The sequence below is a fragment of the Armigeres subalbatus genome, chromosome 2 (assembly GCF_024139115.2).
Source record: "Armigeres subalbatus isolate Guangzhou_Male chromosome 2, GZ_Asu_2, whole genome shotgun sequence".
Taxonomy (NCBI): domain Eukaryota; kingdom Metazoa; phylum Arthropoda; class Insecta; order Diptera; family Culicidae; genus Armigeres; species Armigeres subalbatus.
In genome coordinates, this window is record NC_085140.1 from 101,073,390 (window position 1) to 101,089,240 (window position 15,851).

Consider the following 15,851-nt stretch of genomic DNA (forward strand, 5'->3'; position numbering starts at 1 on the left):
AGACCAACTGTATCAACAAATCGAAGTGAGCGAAAAACGGTTATCACTCTCCAGACTGTTTTTCTTCTATGAAAAGTAATTTCTCCCCGTGAGGGAGCATTTTATGCTCTTGAGATTGCAGAAGGCGATGCTTCATTCGGAGGCAACGGCTCACAATCAGGGTTCATAATGCTCACTCAATCTCGGAGCACAGGATGCTCTCTCACGAAAATTTTCGGGGAGAAATCGCTTTTCGGGAAAGAAAAACAGCCTGGAGAGTGATAACCATTTTTCGCTCATTTCGATTGACGCCAATCATTGGTTTGCTCTTTTTCTTTCGTATTCGAGCCTTTTTATGGCATTATAAATGCAAATGGTAGTAGCTTATGTGGAACAAATAACTTAACGCTTTCATACAGATAGCGTTGTGGTGTGGCTAGAGTAAGCGCATCTCCACACCTATTATTGTTACTATTCTGGGTTCGAATCCCGGCGCGGCCATACAATTTTGTAATTGTTCTGCGATAATTCTCGCGAAAAGTGAGTGAGAGGTAAAAGTGATGAAACGAAAAAAGATTTTCATGTCATAGGCAAGATTTTCGTTTATCTTCCAAGGCTAATTCTAGAGTAAAGATTGATGGGTGAAAGATGATCCTCAACATAAACAACGAAAAAAGATTTTCCATTGGCCCGAAAAACGCTTGCTTTGGTCTCTTTGAAACGAAAAGTCGAAACCCTGCTCACAATCCTCGCAAAAGAACGTCATACATGTACGTAGTGTGCAAGATTAAACAAAAGACAATGAGCTAGAAAATCTAAAGCACAAGTTGAAGTTATTGACTCTATTGTCTAAAACTTAATCCAGGTTTTGGTCAGTTTTTGATACCCCCTCCCCCAGCGTGGACAATTACTCATATAAAATTTTCAAAAATTGGTATGAACCGTGCACATTCACCATACTCCCCCCCCCCCTCCTTAACTGTCCACGTGGTATATGGACAACCATTCTCAATATACACGTTTCAGAGGCTCACGTATTTTAAGTCAATAGCGGCGCCGGCCACGTCCTTACGGTATATAGGAAAGGAACGATTGTTAGTTCGACTCTCGCTACTAGAGACCGAGAACACCTAGGCATCTCCACGATTGTCTTGGGATGTGGTATTGTGTTTCATAAGATATTTTATCTGGATTCACTTAATGAATTCGTGAACTAACGAGTTCACGGTGTATTTTTTCGGGAACAACAGTAACGGATTCGGTAATACAGTCATGTTTTCTGGAACGTTCTGGAAAACGTGACTGGTGTTCCCGAATCCATGATTTGGTGTCACGGTGTATCCCAAGCAACACAACTTGTTTTATACAAGTTTATATTGCACATATAAAGCATAGTATCATGTTTTTCTTCATGAATACATTACCATTTTTCTAACGCTTATAAGCCCAAAAAAGCGCAAAAAATGGCGTCTTATAAAACATCGTTCTAGTCATAGAATATGTTTTAAATTTCATCTATATAACTAACATATATGTCTTATATGAATATTATATAACTTACTATAACAAATTAAGTAATAAGAGCGTTATGAAATGCTTCTATAGTACATATTTACATGTTATATATTAGTTATAATTTATTTTATTAATACTAGTACGTTGTTATTCAGTTATACAAAAGTTTTAAACAAGCGCTTTTTTAAAGTATATTTTCAGCCGAGCAATAAATTATGCCTAAAGAAACATTTCATTTTATTTCATTGATATATCAATAAATCGAAAACTTATTGGATGGCCATTGCCCATAAAGTTGATTTACAACAAATATTAAAGTATACATATACTGAAATGAGCTCGTAGTTAATAGGAAAATGTCGTTTCTCTTTGCCGTTCAAGATTTATTGTGTAACTTTCCATTATACTTGCTGTAAATTCTTGGGCCATTCATCAAAAGTAAAGTAATCATTCTACATTTTTTATTTATTGAAAAATGTTCTGTATCATCGGAAAACATGGCAATGGAGTCTTTTTGGCAGACGTCACAGTGCCAATCAAAATATTTGTTATAGTCGTGAAAAGTTAATATTTTCTGAAAATGAAAGTTTTCAATAATTATCTCGATGTTACCCTTTTGAATATACTCATAGTAGAGGGTGAACTGAAATCAAAAAGCACATATGAATAATATAGCTCTTTGGGAAATTACATAACTTGTACATGTTTGTGTTATTATTTACGATACTACTTTACTGCCACCATACGCATATTTCTCCCATGCTTGCTGGGATTCCCTATATACATGGGACACTTATGCGTATAACGGCAGTTTACGGGTAGATCAGAAAGATATGTTTTTAGGGGGACTCGAGTTTTTAATGATAATTTCATTTTTTTATTGATCCTTTTTCCTGTACGATAAATAGTAAAAGAATTGTTTTTTTGCTGAATTCATTTAAAAAAAGAAATATTTATTGGTAAAGTATCACTATTTTTCAGCCGATACTGTATTTTTTTTTATCTAGTTCGAATCATTATCTTGTTGTACAAGGATGTTGTCACTATGTTTAAAATTATCCATGAATGCATCTTTATAACATATTTAAAACGTGTTATATAGATGTTATGGGTGAGTTATTTTAACATAGTTTTAACCGTTTTTAGGAGCTTCGGAATGTAGAAAAAATTCATATCATACAAATTGCCGAATTTTGCAATCAGTTCCCGGTTAGCCACGAGCTAGCGATGATGAGGTTATTTGATCAAGCGATAAGCCATCACAAATGGAATATGTCTGGAATTCGCCGACGAAGGAATGCTTAAGCGGTCTCAGTCTTTTTCAAACAGAATACGTGTCATAATTTTGTACACCGAGTTTAAAAGTGTAATACCTTTGTACATTTTTGTCTATACCCTTTCTTATGTATCGAGCATATTGAATTCCCGCAACATTTTTGAAATTATTGAATAATTGCTTCATCTCACCCTTTTTTGTTGTCATGACAATGTTTACTCCCATATACATTAATGTTTTTAACTTGTTATATATTCGTCAATGAATGCATGCATATCATGTGTATCGTCACATTTATATTTCATCTATAAAACATTCACAATATTAGTTACAGTGAATGTTATAATTAAGTCATATATATTTCTTATAAACGAAAATACAACACAGCATAATTTAGCTACGAAATGTTTGTATTAAACACTACAAAACCATTCCTATAACAAGGCAGGTATTGCTTGACAGTATTATAACTTAAATACAACAAGTTTTATATTTTTCTAAATATAAGATGTTTTTGGTGTTACTTGGGATATTTGCTGGTTCACGAATTCGGGAACGCTTTTTGTTGCGTGTACGATCTAAGGGAGGGGATTATATGAAATGCAAATAAAAACGCGCAATAATTGATTTACTCTCCGAACCGTACAGATCAAAACAAAATATCTCGGATCACGCGACCGTTTTGCTTGCTAATCGAAATACGATCAATCGCGTAATCAACACAGAACTAAATTCTCGGATCTGCCGATTTACTATCCGGCCGCACAAAATTAAACTAAACACCCGAATCCGCGTCCGATACGTAACATGTTCATTCACGAACTCCGCACTTTACTTACTTGCTCGATGGCTACTGCAAACTATTGAAGATCGCGCTTGTTTCGACCAGAGCAAAGCGCAATACATGCGCATGAGCCACCGAACACAAAATAGATACTTTATCATTTTCGCGACGACTAAAACACGCACTGTACTTACTTGCTTGATGACTACTGCAAACTCTTGTCTAAAACTTTATTCTAAATTAAATATAAACTGCTAATTGCATTATTAAAACTATTGCCTAATTGTTTAAAATACGGAGTGATTTTTGATATGTAATAAGCCTAAATTTTATTATTGTGAAGTTATGTTATAACCGAATATGCTATTCCTTAGACACACATTGTTGTAATCGCTTGAAAATCTGCAACCCACACCTCCTTTGTTATCGGTCAACCAAAATTGTAAATCCTGATAGAAAGCTAACTGAATTAAGCCTAATAACATCTAATTAAGCTTTAAGCTAATGTACCACACGATATTTGCGTTTGCTGAAAAGAATTGGAAATTCGAATAAAACCAACATGCTGTGATATATAAAACTGGTCATGTTTGACGAATTAATGGTCTGTTGAACATAGCTATTCAATATGACTCAATTGTATGAAATTCGTGCAAATACTGTAACAAGAACTATCTTAAGGCCTGCAATACATATGGAAAAGTGTGGTAAAGTTGCTCTAAATAAATGAAAATTTTATGTATATGAAGCTTGGTAGTCCAACATGGCCATATTAGTCCCTAGAGCCCTTTTGAATGCTTCACCCTTCAAATAAGCCCAACGCAGATGTTGTAGGTTCTCCAAATTATCCGAGAGTTGCGTTCAACTTGTGTACCAGGTCAACTACGTCTGGCATCGAACCGATAGCAACCCAGCATAACCATATAAGTTCTTAGAGCCCTTGCAATTGTTTCACCTTCATAGATTGAACGAAAATCTTACGGGAGAGGTGAAAATTGTTAAATTTAAGTGAAAATGAAGCTCGTTAATGAATAACGAATATTGAAATGCAATGGTAACATTCGTTCAGAAATGTTCTACAAAAGATTATATGAGTGAGGACATTTTGCCGCGTGGGCGCATTTTGCACCGCCCCTACACTTATCCGATTTTCTTGCAATAAGTTGTGTTTACTGGCGGAGTTCAGCTGGAGCATGATGGAACACGTGACTTACCAAATCAAATACTTTCTCTAAAATTTAATTTTGTACGCCAAAATTGTTCTGAATAAAAAAAAAACTGATTTTCCGGAAATTTTTATAACCACTGGCGGAGTGAATTTTGAATAAAATTGTGAAGAAATTCCCAAGTGAAATTTCCAGGGAGCCCCAGGGTTTTTTTTCGAGCTTTTCGCAAGGGATTTCTCAAAGAATTGAAAGAATTTGTTCAATAAAACCTGGAAATAATTGTTGAGACAATTCATTAAAAAAAGATTGAAGGAGCTTTAAATTTGAAGTCGACAGTAATTCCTAAAGCAATTTCCGTAGATGTGAAGAAAATCATGAAAAGATTTCTCCCAAAGAAATCTTGGAAGGCTCTCCTAACATAATTTCCGAAGGCATTCTTAAAGGAATTCCTAAAGGAGTTTCCGAACGAATTTTTTAAAAGAATTTCGGAGAAAATCTCAATAAAAATTTGTAAAGGAATTCCCGAGGGAATCCTAAGAAGAATTTCCGAAGGAACTTCTGAAAAATTTTCGAATAAATTTCGGAAGGTATTTCCGAAACTAGTTTTGACTTTCCGAGAAATTCCTAAAGAAATTTCCGAGGGTTTTCTCCTAAAACAATTTCCTAAGGTATTCCTAAAATATTTTCCGTAGGTATTCCTGAAGGAATTTCCGAAGAATTTTCCAAAATAATTCCTTAGAGAATTTTCAAATGAATTTAGAAAAAAAAAATCGTAAAAGAATTTCCGGAATTTCCAAATTAAACTCTGAAAGAGTTTTTGAAAGAATTTCTTAGGATATTCCTCCAAGAATTCTTTTTCATTTACTTTGGATTTCTTCTGAAAATCCTCTGGAAATTATTTAGGAGATAAGTGCATAAATTTCATTGGATATTGCTCATAATATTCCTTCAAAAATTCAAAGAAGGAATGATAAGAATAAATCAAAAGCTCAGTCGGAAATTCCTGAACGAATTATTTTAGGAATTCCTTCAGTACCTACAAAACCTACGGAAATTGTTTTAGGTAGGGAGAATGACGGCTTCGGCAGGTTTTGTTCTATTATTGTCAGGAATTTTTTTTAGGCCTGGGTTTGCTCAAATTTGGCCTAAATATTCTTCGCATATCCAATAATATTGTGGCCAAATTTCATAAAACAATAATAGAACAAAACCTGCCAAAGCCGTCTTTTCCTCTAAACCTTCGGAAGTTTCTTCAAGAGAATCCTTTAGGAATTTCTACGGAAATCGATTTAAGAATTTCTTCGAAATATATTTTAAGATTTCTGCCTATAAATTCTCCTGAAATTCTTTCGGTCATTCTTCCGGATTTTTCTAGCAATTCTTATACAGAAATTCCTTTCGACCTTCAGAGTTTCTGTTTGAAATTCCTCTGAAATTTAATTTGAGCGGTCTTAGGACTCCTTCGTAAATTTCATTTGGATATTATTTTGGGAATACCTTCGAGAATTCTTTCGAAAATCCTTACGAATTTCCTTCACGAAATCATTCGAAATTTCCGGAAGAATTCTTTCAACAAAATTTCCGGAATAAAAGGAATTTTACATTGTTTTACAGTCAAACCTCCACGAGTCGATGTTCTATGACTCGATATCTCCTGATGGAAGCAAATTATTCCATAGTAAAACATATTTTCTATAACAGCTTTATATTCCACATCTCGATATTTCCATGAGTCAATGGTCAATATCAACTCATGAAAGTTTTACCGTACTATAGAATTTTCTGAAGAAATTTACAAAGGTTTATCGGGAGGTTTTACGAAAGAATCTCTGGAGGAATATTCAAATGTAGAAAAATTATTTAAGCTCGTTTAAAGGAATGTCATCAACTGTCTAAGACGAGTTTAGTACGACAGACGGCCTCACAGTTGAGGTCGAAATACGTATCTGTAAAGATAAAAAAAACGTAGTGGAATTAAATGGAAAGTATACTATAGTAAAACTAAACACTGTTTTGAAGCTGGAATAAAACCCAAAAATATCAGGATTGCAGTCGATCCATCATCATTCGGAAAATCATACAGACATTTTTTTTTTGTAAAAAATACCCTCAGGAAATAATTTGGTTAGTCGTCCAGAAATTCTTTCTGGCATACCATCAAAAATTCCTCCGGGAATTCCTCTCCTCAAGGAATCTCTTCAAAAACCCTCCGCATCTAGAAATGCCTTCAAAAATTTGTCTAAGAATTCTTTTAGAAACTCCTCCTCAGGAATTCCTTTGGCAATAATTTCAGAATTTCTTCCAGGTAGGGTTATGCGCTAATTCGTCTATGGCGCTAGTATCCGTCATATCAAATTATAAATCACTGAATACTCACGAATCGTAAACTGAAATAATGAACTAATCATCTGGCGAGATAGAAAAAAGTGTACACTACGATCTGCATTCATTTAAATTACATTCCGGTGTTACTTACTTGAAATACAGTTAAATTTAACTTTGCGACTGTGACTTTTTTCACAATTTCCTACGATATCCGTGCGACGAAGGAAAATCCAGTTCGTTCACTGCTGTAGAACACGCGCAACACCGTCACCAAAATCAACGTAATTCACTGATTTTCACCGCACTTTTTCACATAAATTCCTCACTGCGCACTAAATAAAAGCAATGTTTATTGCTCAAGTGAAAAATAATTGTAAAATAACTACCGGAAGGCGTTCAAATGATCTGTTTTTTCAAACTTTAAAGCGTTTGAAATTTATTTTCTTCGTCGCCTTGTTTATAGTCGAAAAACGCGTTGCCAAACTGGCGGTTTTAACTGTAATAATCTTATGTTACACATCTGATATTACATCATGCAGTCAATAAAAGTAGGGTTTTCAATTATTTTCCGCTAGCGTAATAAAACTAAAGTCTTCCAAATAAAAATTTTTCATACACACTCATCATTCATACTCAAATTTTCTACTATTCCAAAAGTTTGAAACAGGAGAAATAATTTCATAATAGAAATTTGTTGGCAGCACTACCCGCGTACATGTTAAGCATGTGTGTTAGTTGTTTGACAGACTGAGGCATTTAACTGAATGGCAGCACAATCAAAACCATTTTTATGCGGTCGAAATGGGATTGCACTATTACATTTTTGTTAACTGGAATTGAAATAAACTTTCAAATTTGACTTTCAAAATTGACCAAAATGATAGTTATTCTGCATGAAGTCACAGATAAGTCATCCAGTTATCCAAGAAATGGCTTGAGCTTAGGAACAAAGATTTGCAGTCCTGTTTGCTCCTTGCTCCTACATGCTCCTTGTGGTACAGAGAAAGGATACGTAGATGATCAATTTTCCGGTTTCAAATATGGTACATACTCTCTGTAGTACAAAGAACAGAATACGTTCACATCATATGTTCTTGGTCATCCAATAAATCCCTGGAATAAGGCCTTTTGATCTACACGCGTAACTAAGTATTAGTTTTCCGGTTTCAAATATGGTACATGCTCTCTGTAGTACAAAGAACAAAATGCGTTCACAGCATATGTTCTTAGTCATCCAAGAAATCCCTGGAGTAAGGCCTTTTGATCTACACGCGTAGCTATAGATCAATTTTCGGGTTTCAAATATGGTACATGCTCTCTGTAGTACGAAGAACAGAATGCGTTCAAAGCATATGTTCATGGTCTTCTAAGAAATCTTTGGAGTAAGGCCTTTTGATCTACACGCGTAACTAAAGATCAATTTTCCGGTTTCAAATATGGTACAAGCTCTCTGTAGTACAAAGAACAGAATGCGTTCACAGCATATGTTCATGGTCATCCAAGAAATCCCTGGAGTAAGGCCTTTTGATCTACACGCGTAACTACAGATCAATTTTCCGGTTTCATATATGGTACATGCTCTCTGTAGTACAAAGAACAAAATGCGTTCACAGCGTATGTTCTTGATCATCCAAGAAATCCCTGGAGTAAGGCCTTTTGATCTACACGCGTAACTACAGATCAATTTTCGGGTTTCAAATATGGTACATGCTCTCTGTAGTACGAAGAACAGAATGCGTTCAAAGCATATGTTCATGGTCATCCAAGAAATCCTTGGAGTAAGGCCTTTTGATCTACACGCGTAACTAAAGATCAATTTTCCGGTTTCAAATATGGTACAAGCTCTCTGTAGTACAAAGAACAGAATGCGTTCACAGCATATGTTCTTGGTCATCCAAGAAATCCCTGGAGTAAGGCCTTTTGATCTACACGCGTAACTACAGATCAATTTTCCGGTTTCAAATATGGTACATGCTCTCTTAATAATGGGTACATTACATATTCAGAACAGGCCTTTAGATGGTTGGCTACGCGTGTAAACCTTAAGACATCCACTTCAGGTATTTCTTGGCTAACCGTGAAGATCTTCCATATGCAAATTCTATCATATATACCACAATGGGTACATTACATTTACAAAACAGGCCTGTAGACCATTGGTTACGCGTGTCGACCTGAAGGCCTTCACTTCCGGTATTTCTTGGATAACCGTGAAGATATTCCATACGCAGGTTCTATCATATGTACCACAATGGGTACATTACATTTACAAAACAAGTATGTAGATCATTGGTTACGCGTTTAGATCTAAAGGCCTTCACTTCAGGTGTTTCTTGGATAACCGTGAAGATCTTCCATACGCATATTAAATCATATGTACCACAACGGGATCTCTTGGATGACCGTGAAGATCTTCCATATGCAGATCATATGTACCACAACGGGTACATTACATTTACAAAACAAAACATTCCATATGCAGATTCTATCATATGTACCACAACGGGTACATTACATTTACAAAACAGGCCTGTAGATCATTGGTTACGAGTGTAGATCTGAATGCCTTCACTTCAGGGATTTCTTGGATAACCAAGAAGATCTTCCGTATGCAGATTCTATCATATGTACCACAACGGGTACATTACATTTACAAAACAGGCCTGTAGATCATTGGTTATGCCTGGAGACCTGATGACCTTCACTTCAGGGATTTATTGGATAACCAAGAAGATCTTCCGTATGCAGATTCTGTCATATGTACCACAAGGGGTACATTACATTTACAAAACAGGCCTGTAGATCATTGGTTACGAGTGTAGATTTGAAGGCCTTCACTTCAGGGATTTCTTGGATAACCAAGAAGATATTCCATATGCAGATTCTATCATATGTACCACAACGGGTACATTACATTTACAAAACAGGCCTGTAGATCATTGGTCATGCCTGTAGACCTGATGACCTTCACTTCAGGGATTTCTTGGATAACCAAGAAGATCTTCCGTATGCAGATTCTATCATATGTACCACAAGGGGTACATTACATTTACAAAACAGGCCTGTAGATCATTGGTTACGAGTGTAGATTTGAAGGCCTTCACTTCAGGGATTTCTTGGATAACCAAGAAGATATTCCATATGCAGATTCTATCATATGTACCACAACGGGTACATTACATTTACAAAACAGGCCTGTAGATCATTGGTTATACCTGTAGACCTGATGGCCTTCACTTCAGGGATTTCTTGGATAACCGCGAAGATTTTCCATATGTAGATTCTATCATATGTACCACAACGGATACATTACATTTACAAAACAGGCCTGTAGATCATTCGTTACGCGTGTAGATCTGAAGGCCTTCACTTCAGGGATTTCTTGGATAACCGCGAAGATCTTCCATATGCAGATTCTATCATATGTGCCACAATGGGTACATTACATTTGCAAAACAAGCCTGTAGATCATTGGTTACGCGTAAAGATCTGAATGCCTCCACTTCAGGTGTTTCTTGGATAACCGCGAACATGCTCCATACACATATTCTGTTCTATGTTTCACAATGTACACATATCATATTCAGAACAGGCCAATATTAATTGAATTTATGTTATTTTTATTTAACACGGTATGATACCGCATAAAAAACTAATTTGGTGTACTTGTAGAAATCGCACACCAATACCAACAGATCTATTTGACAGCAATCCATCGAAATTTAGACTGGACGAATGAAAATTCTCATGGACGTAAACAGATTTTCATAAGACAAATTTAAAAATTTTGAAGGGTGTTTTTGATTTAATTGCCTATATTCCGGGGAATAAACCACCCGACTTGGGCATGAATTTACAATGTTGCGAAAACTCATATGTGAATAGGTACATTACGTGGAAGATATTGATTTGAAAAATGTATTGGAGGTAACCACTTTCCCTTCGATGGGACTCGAAACCACGACCCTCAGACATTGCTGTAAATATGTTATGTGGAGCGTGGGAGGCAAAATGTCAAATCCTTGAGGAATACTTGCGTCTTGAGAATTTCTTCGGAAATTCCTTTCAAGATTTAATCGAAAATTCCTGCGGAATTTCCTTTCGAAATTTGGTCGCATTTTCTACGGAAAATTCTTCAGAAGAACCTACGAAATTCAATTCGATAGATACGGGGAATTGACTGATATCCCATCGTTATTAGCTGGTTATGGAACAACTTCTCGCAAGGGCAGCTGTTGTATAATTGGTAATACGTCCGTGTACTAAATGGAATAGTGTGGGTTCAAGCCCCACCGGAAGCCGAATCTTTTTTCGCAATATCTCATAAAAACACCATAAAATGGCAAACTTAACTATGTGTATCAAAATTAAACACCTTTTCAAAAAAAAAAAATATTTATAAAAATTTATTCATAAAGAATGATAAAAGTAAAACAGCTGCTAGATGGATGAATTCGTTTTTTTTCGTAACTGCAAGTATGCTACCAATGCAGTATCCAGAGCTCGGTAGGATTTATTTTCTATTGCCAACATATCCAGCCAAACGGTGCTGAAGGGTTTTATGACTTTTATTAATTTACTGCTTTCTACTTTGGCAAAGCATGTTAGGTGATGCTCAAAATGTTAAGGCAGAAAACAGTTGAACTGTTTCAACATTCCAATTTACCTTGTAAACATTAATTTTCTGATACGTATTTCTATACTAAAATCGTTTGTTCATTAACAAGGCAACATGCTGACATGCAGTCAACTTCCCATAAGAAAGAGGTCTTGAATCCCAATTATTTGTTTGAAGTACTCTTCGGTGGAGTTACGATGGGTGGTTGGTTACACTTTTATATTCATCCGTACTTTTAACAAAAATCAGAATGTAACATGAACATGCAATATTTTCAAGTAGCTGAAGAATATAAGTGAAACTTCTGCACCATTTGAGGTTTCACTCTTAACTAGCTGAGAACTGATGTGCTTGCGTTGCCGAACTTTTGTCTGCAAACATAACACAAGTGCTTTATCGTACGAGGGCGGATGAATGCGGGAGAAGGATTGTTCTGTACTCAACTTGACGGTAGGATGCTGTGTGGTTTGTGGTTCACTTTTCTCAAGATGTTTAATTAGTTTGATTTTGATTGCTTGTTGTTCGAAGAAAGTTCTTCGACAAATTACGGCACTTCACTGCTCAACGGAAGTGTTTAAGTAGTTGTTGTATGCATTCATTGCTGCTCGATTGAATCAATTAGACTTTCTTCCAGCCCATTTTATGACGACAATGATTGTTTTTGGCTTTATAACGATCTTGAAAATTATTATTTTCACTTGAATTGCTTTTTACACGTTTTTTTTTGGACTTTGGATTTGAAGAGACATAATCCTCACGTTAGTTGATGCCAGTTAATTCCATGAAGAATCCACAAAAAAAAATCAAATAAAAGTTGTTTTATCAGAGTAAAAACTTTAATAGTTACATAAGAAATAACATCAATTCAATCCAATTGAAAACGGTATAACTTAGAACAATGCGTTCACAGCATGGTTTAAATTACAGCACGAATCTGGTGGTCAACGGCGCAGCATAGGCAAGACGGGCGGAATATGGGGCGGCGGCCAAAGCTGGAATGGCAGCAGCAGAATACGCCAACGGAGCGGCGGCCGTGTAGGCAGCGTACGAAGGGTCAATGAGCTGGGAGTTGTGCGAGGTAACTACGGCGGAGTCACCCACGTTGGCATATCCGGCGGTGTAGGCAATGGCTGGAGCCGCTGCTACCAGGGGAGCCGAGTAGGCTACTGCTGCAGGAGCGGCGAGCAGTCCTGGCTTGGCAGCGACGCTGGCGATGGCCACGGTGGCGATGATGATCTGTGGAAGAAGTATTGAGAAATCTGTGTGAAACTAGTGATGGGAGAAAATAACCATTTAAGACCTTACCAATTTAGCGAACATTTTGATATGTAATAGTTCTGTTGAATTATATCGAAAGGCGATTAGCAAGCAACTGATGCCTTCCAATCGGCAGTGAATCGGTTTTATACCATTATCAAACGTAAGGTAGATTCTTTTTAGCCCCCAGTTTGGCCAAGAGAGGTACGTGCTTTCAATACAAAGTACGTTGATCTGATTCAGCATGCACTACTGAACTGGGTATTTAAATTTGTGAGACATTTTGGATGGCTGGCGAACCGGTGTGCGACAAGCCGATCGAATTTGAAAGTATGACCGAACTCAGGGCTGATAGATCTATTGCCGGCACGCGACTGCTGTTACGTGACTAAATGAGCATTTTATATCGATCTATTTTTAATGGTTCGATTCCAGGATCGAATCGAATCCATAATTCTTCAGTTCAAAAATTCATGTAAATATGATTTTTATTTTATGTTTGAGCTCAATGGAAATTTATAAACCTGCTATTAATTCGTTCGCTTGTTATTAGCTTGATTGTAGCTTGATTGTAGCTTCACATATATGTATTTCGACCTCAACAGTAAGGCCGTTTTCAGTGCCTCGTACTTGTCTCGAAATGGGATAGTACTAAATGGTACTAACTCGTCTTATCACAATCGAAGGCATTCCAATAAAAACTATACTTTTTTTTGCAATAGATACGTTACAAAAACTATTTATAATAATTTGAAAGCAAGACTTTCCATAACTACGACTTTTGCTGTTAACAATCATTTGGGGTGATGTTGAAATTCGGAATTTTGTCCGTGACACAGAATCCATCTCAATCCATTCCATGGTTGATGCTTATACTGGTAATTAAAATTTCAGGACCATTGGGAAATATATTTATTTTAGTTTCATTAGTTTCAAGAGTAATCGTATAACAGGTACGAAATCTCAATTGTGTGTGTCCCTGATTAGGTTTGAACTGCTTTGGCCATTTTTTAAACAAAAGAATCTCGACGTAGTCCGCCTTATATCGAGCAAACAACGTTGTTCTGCAAAGCGTCGCCTCATAATTCAAATCGTGACCCTTTCGTCTTTTTCTTCTATTCTCCAGTGGCTTTACATTTCAACTGCAATTTGGCCTTGCTTTTCAACTAGGTGCTTTATTAGCATTTTCCATTTATTAATTCAACCAGAACGAGAATCGAACTCGCCAGCTCCGGATTCGCAATCCTACGCTTTTGCTCGCAATGCTAACTGCAGTGGGATCCTTTCTATTTTTTTACACATATGGAGCAAAATAATCTACAACCACTTAAACCATTACTGGATTTCCCTTCGGAGTTGATGCGATAGCGGGAAAAAGTGGTATCTCCACTCGAGACGGATGTGCATTACATCATCGTTCTTTTTATCATCGTCATACCCTCTGACTGATCCGCCAGCTGATGTCCTCCACGTTGGAATGTCGTCTCTGCCCGCCGCCGGAGTGTGTGCTGCGAGGTAACGAGTTTTGCATATATGCCACAAGCAGCATCAGAATCCATCGACACTTATGTCTTTTGGTGTGCACACTGCAAATAGGAATGCTGAAAGATATTCTCGTTTGTTCCGTTTTTCTATTGTTTATCCTGTGACATCAGAGCACAACATCGAGAGCACAGGAAAAAAGTAAAACAAGGACACGATGCTTTCATGCATACTCCAACATCTGGCGATATGAATGTAGGCTTAACATAATACAGTTTTTGTTGTGTACTCAAGTGCATGTTTCCCATTTGATGAATTATTGTCATTCACGCTTGAACGAAAGAGCAGTTTTTCATAATAGAAGAAATGTTGATTCCCAACACTGTTTTCCGACTAGCAGCATTTGTAACAATAATTCAGAAACAAAGTTCCACGACACCAAGTTGGAAACTTTTTTGTATCTCATCCAATCTTTTGAGCTACTGCAAGTGGCTTTCGTGTGCACTATCTTCACCGGTGCAAAAGAATATAAAAACAGGCTCAATTTTAACACATAAAGGTTAGGGTATCGGAATTTCGATTCAAAGGGACTGATGATTTTCCATCACGTCACGTCATTGCATTAAGCCAAGAAGCTTTCTTTACTTTGATTAATGAATTCCTCCAAAAGTTTTTTGTTATTTCTTCAATCACAAGTATGAGAGGTCGCGACCCCATATAGTTAAAACGATAAAGTGAGTAAACGGCTCACTGACTAGTGGTTAACAAAGAGGTAATCATATCCTCTTCGCGTTTACCAGGCAAATGCATGCTTTAAAAAATATTCTATTGTCGTTTTTGGACAACTGTAAATTGTGCAGACGATGGCCGTGAAGTAGAGAAGAGGAGAAAGGTTAAATAAGATATTAGGGCAGTTCACATTTAAAAAATGTTAAAAAGGGCAGTTCACATTTAAAAAATGTGGAAAAATTTGTATGGGAAAAACTTAAAATTTATTCAAGTATCCCTACAACTGTCAAATTGTGATGAATTCAAATAAACATCCCCAACCTCCATTTTTGGAATCTATTTGAGCCCAACCAGTGGGTAACTCATTAATTTTGGTTTATATTTCCACTGCTACGTTGAGACTAATTACATCATTTTAGCCATTTATCTCATATTCACACTGTCAATAGAACCGTTCAATCCACTTATAACTAATGTGTTATCCGCAGGTCTAATTTCTATAGATTCCAAAAAGGGAGGTTGGGAATGTTTATTTGAATTCATCACAATTTGACAGTTGTAGGGATACTTGAATAAATTTTAAGTTTTTCCCATACAAATTTCCATATAAACATAAATTGACTTCGCGCCACCCCTAAATGTTCACCAAATTGCCTGAAATTTAGCCAGGACTCCTAAATAACCAAAATGATGCTAAAAGACATATGGGAGTTGGAATTT

General features: G+C 36.4%; 1 protein-coding gene across 1 annotated transcript; it reads right to left on the reverse strand.

Moving 5' to 3' along the window:
* Positions 1 to 12,477: 12,477 nt before the first annotated feature.
* On the reverse strand, positions 12,478 to 13,044 carry LOC134214795 (cuticle protein 16.5-like). Its single transcript, XM_062694104.1, has 2 exons — positions 12,969 to 13,044; positions 12,478 to 12,899 (listed from the first exon to the last, which is right to left on the reverse strand). The coding sequence occupies exons 1-2, from the start codon at positions 12,981 to 12,983 to the stop codon at positions 12,585 to 12,587; spliced, it is 330 nt and encodes a 109-aa protein (XP_062550088.1). The 5' UTR covers positions 12,984 to 13,044; the 3' UTR covers positions 12,478 to 12,584.
* Positions 13,045 to 15,851: the final 2,807 nt, after the last annotated feature.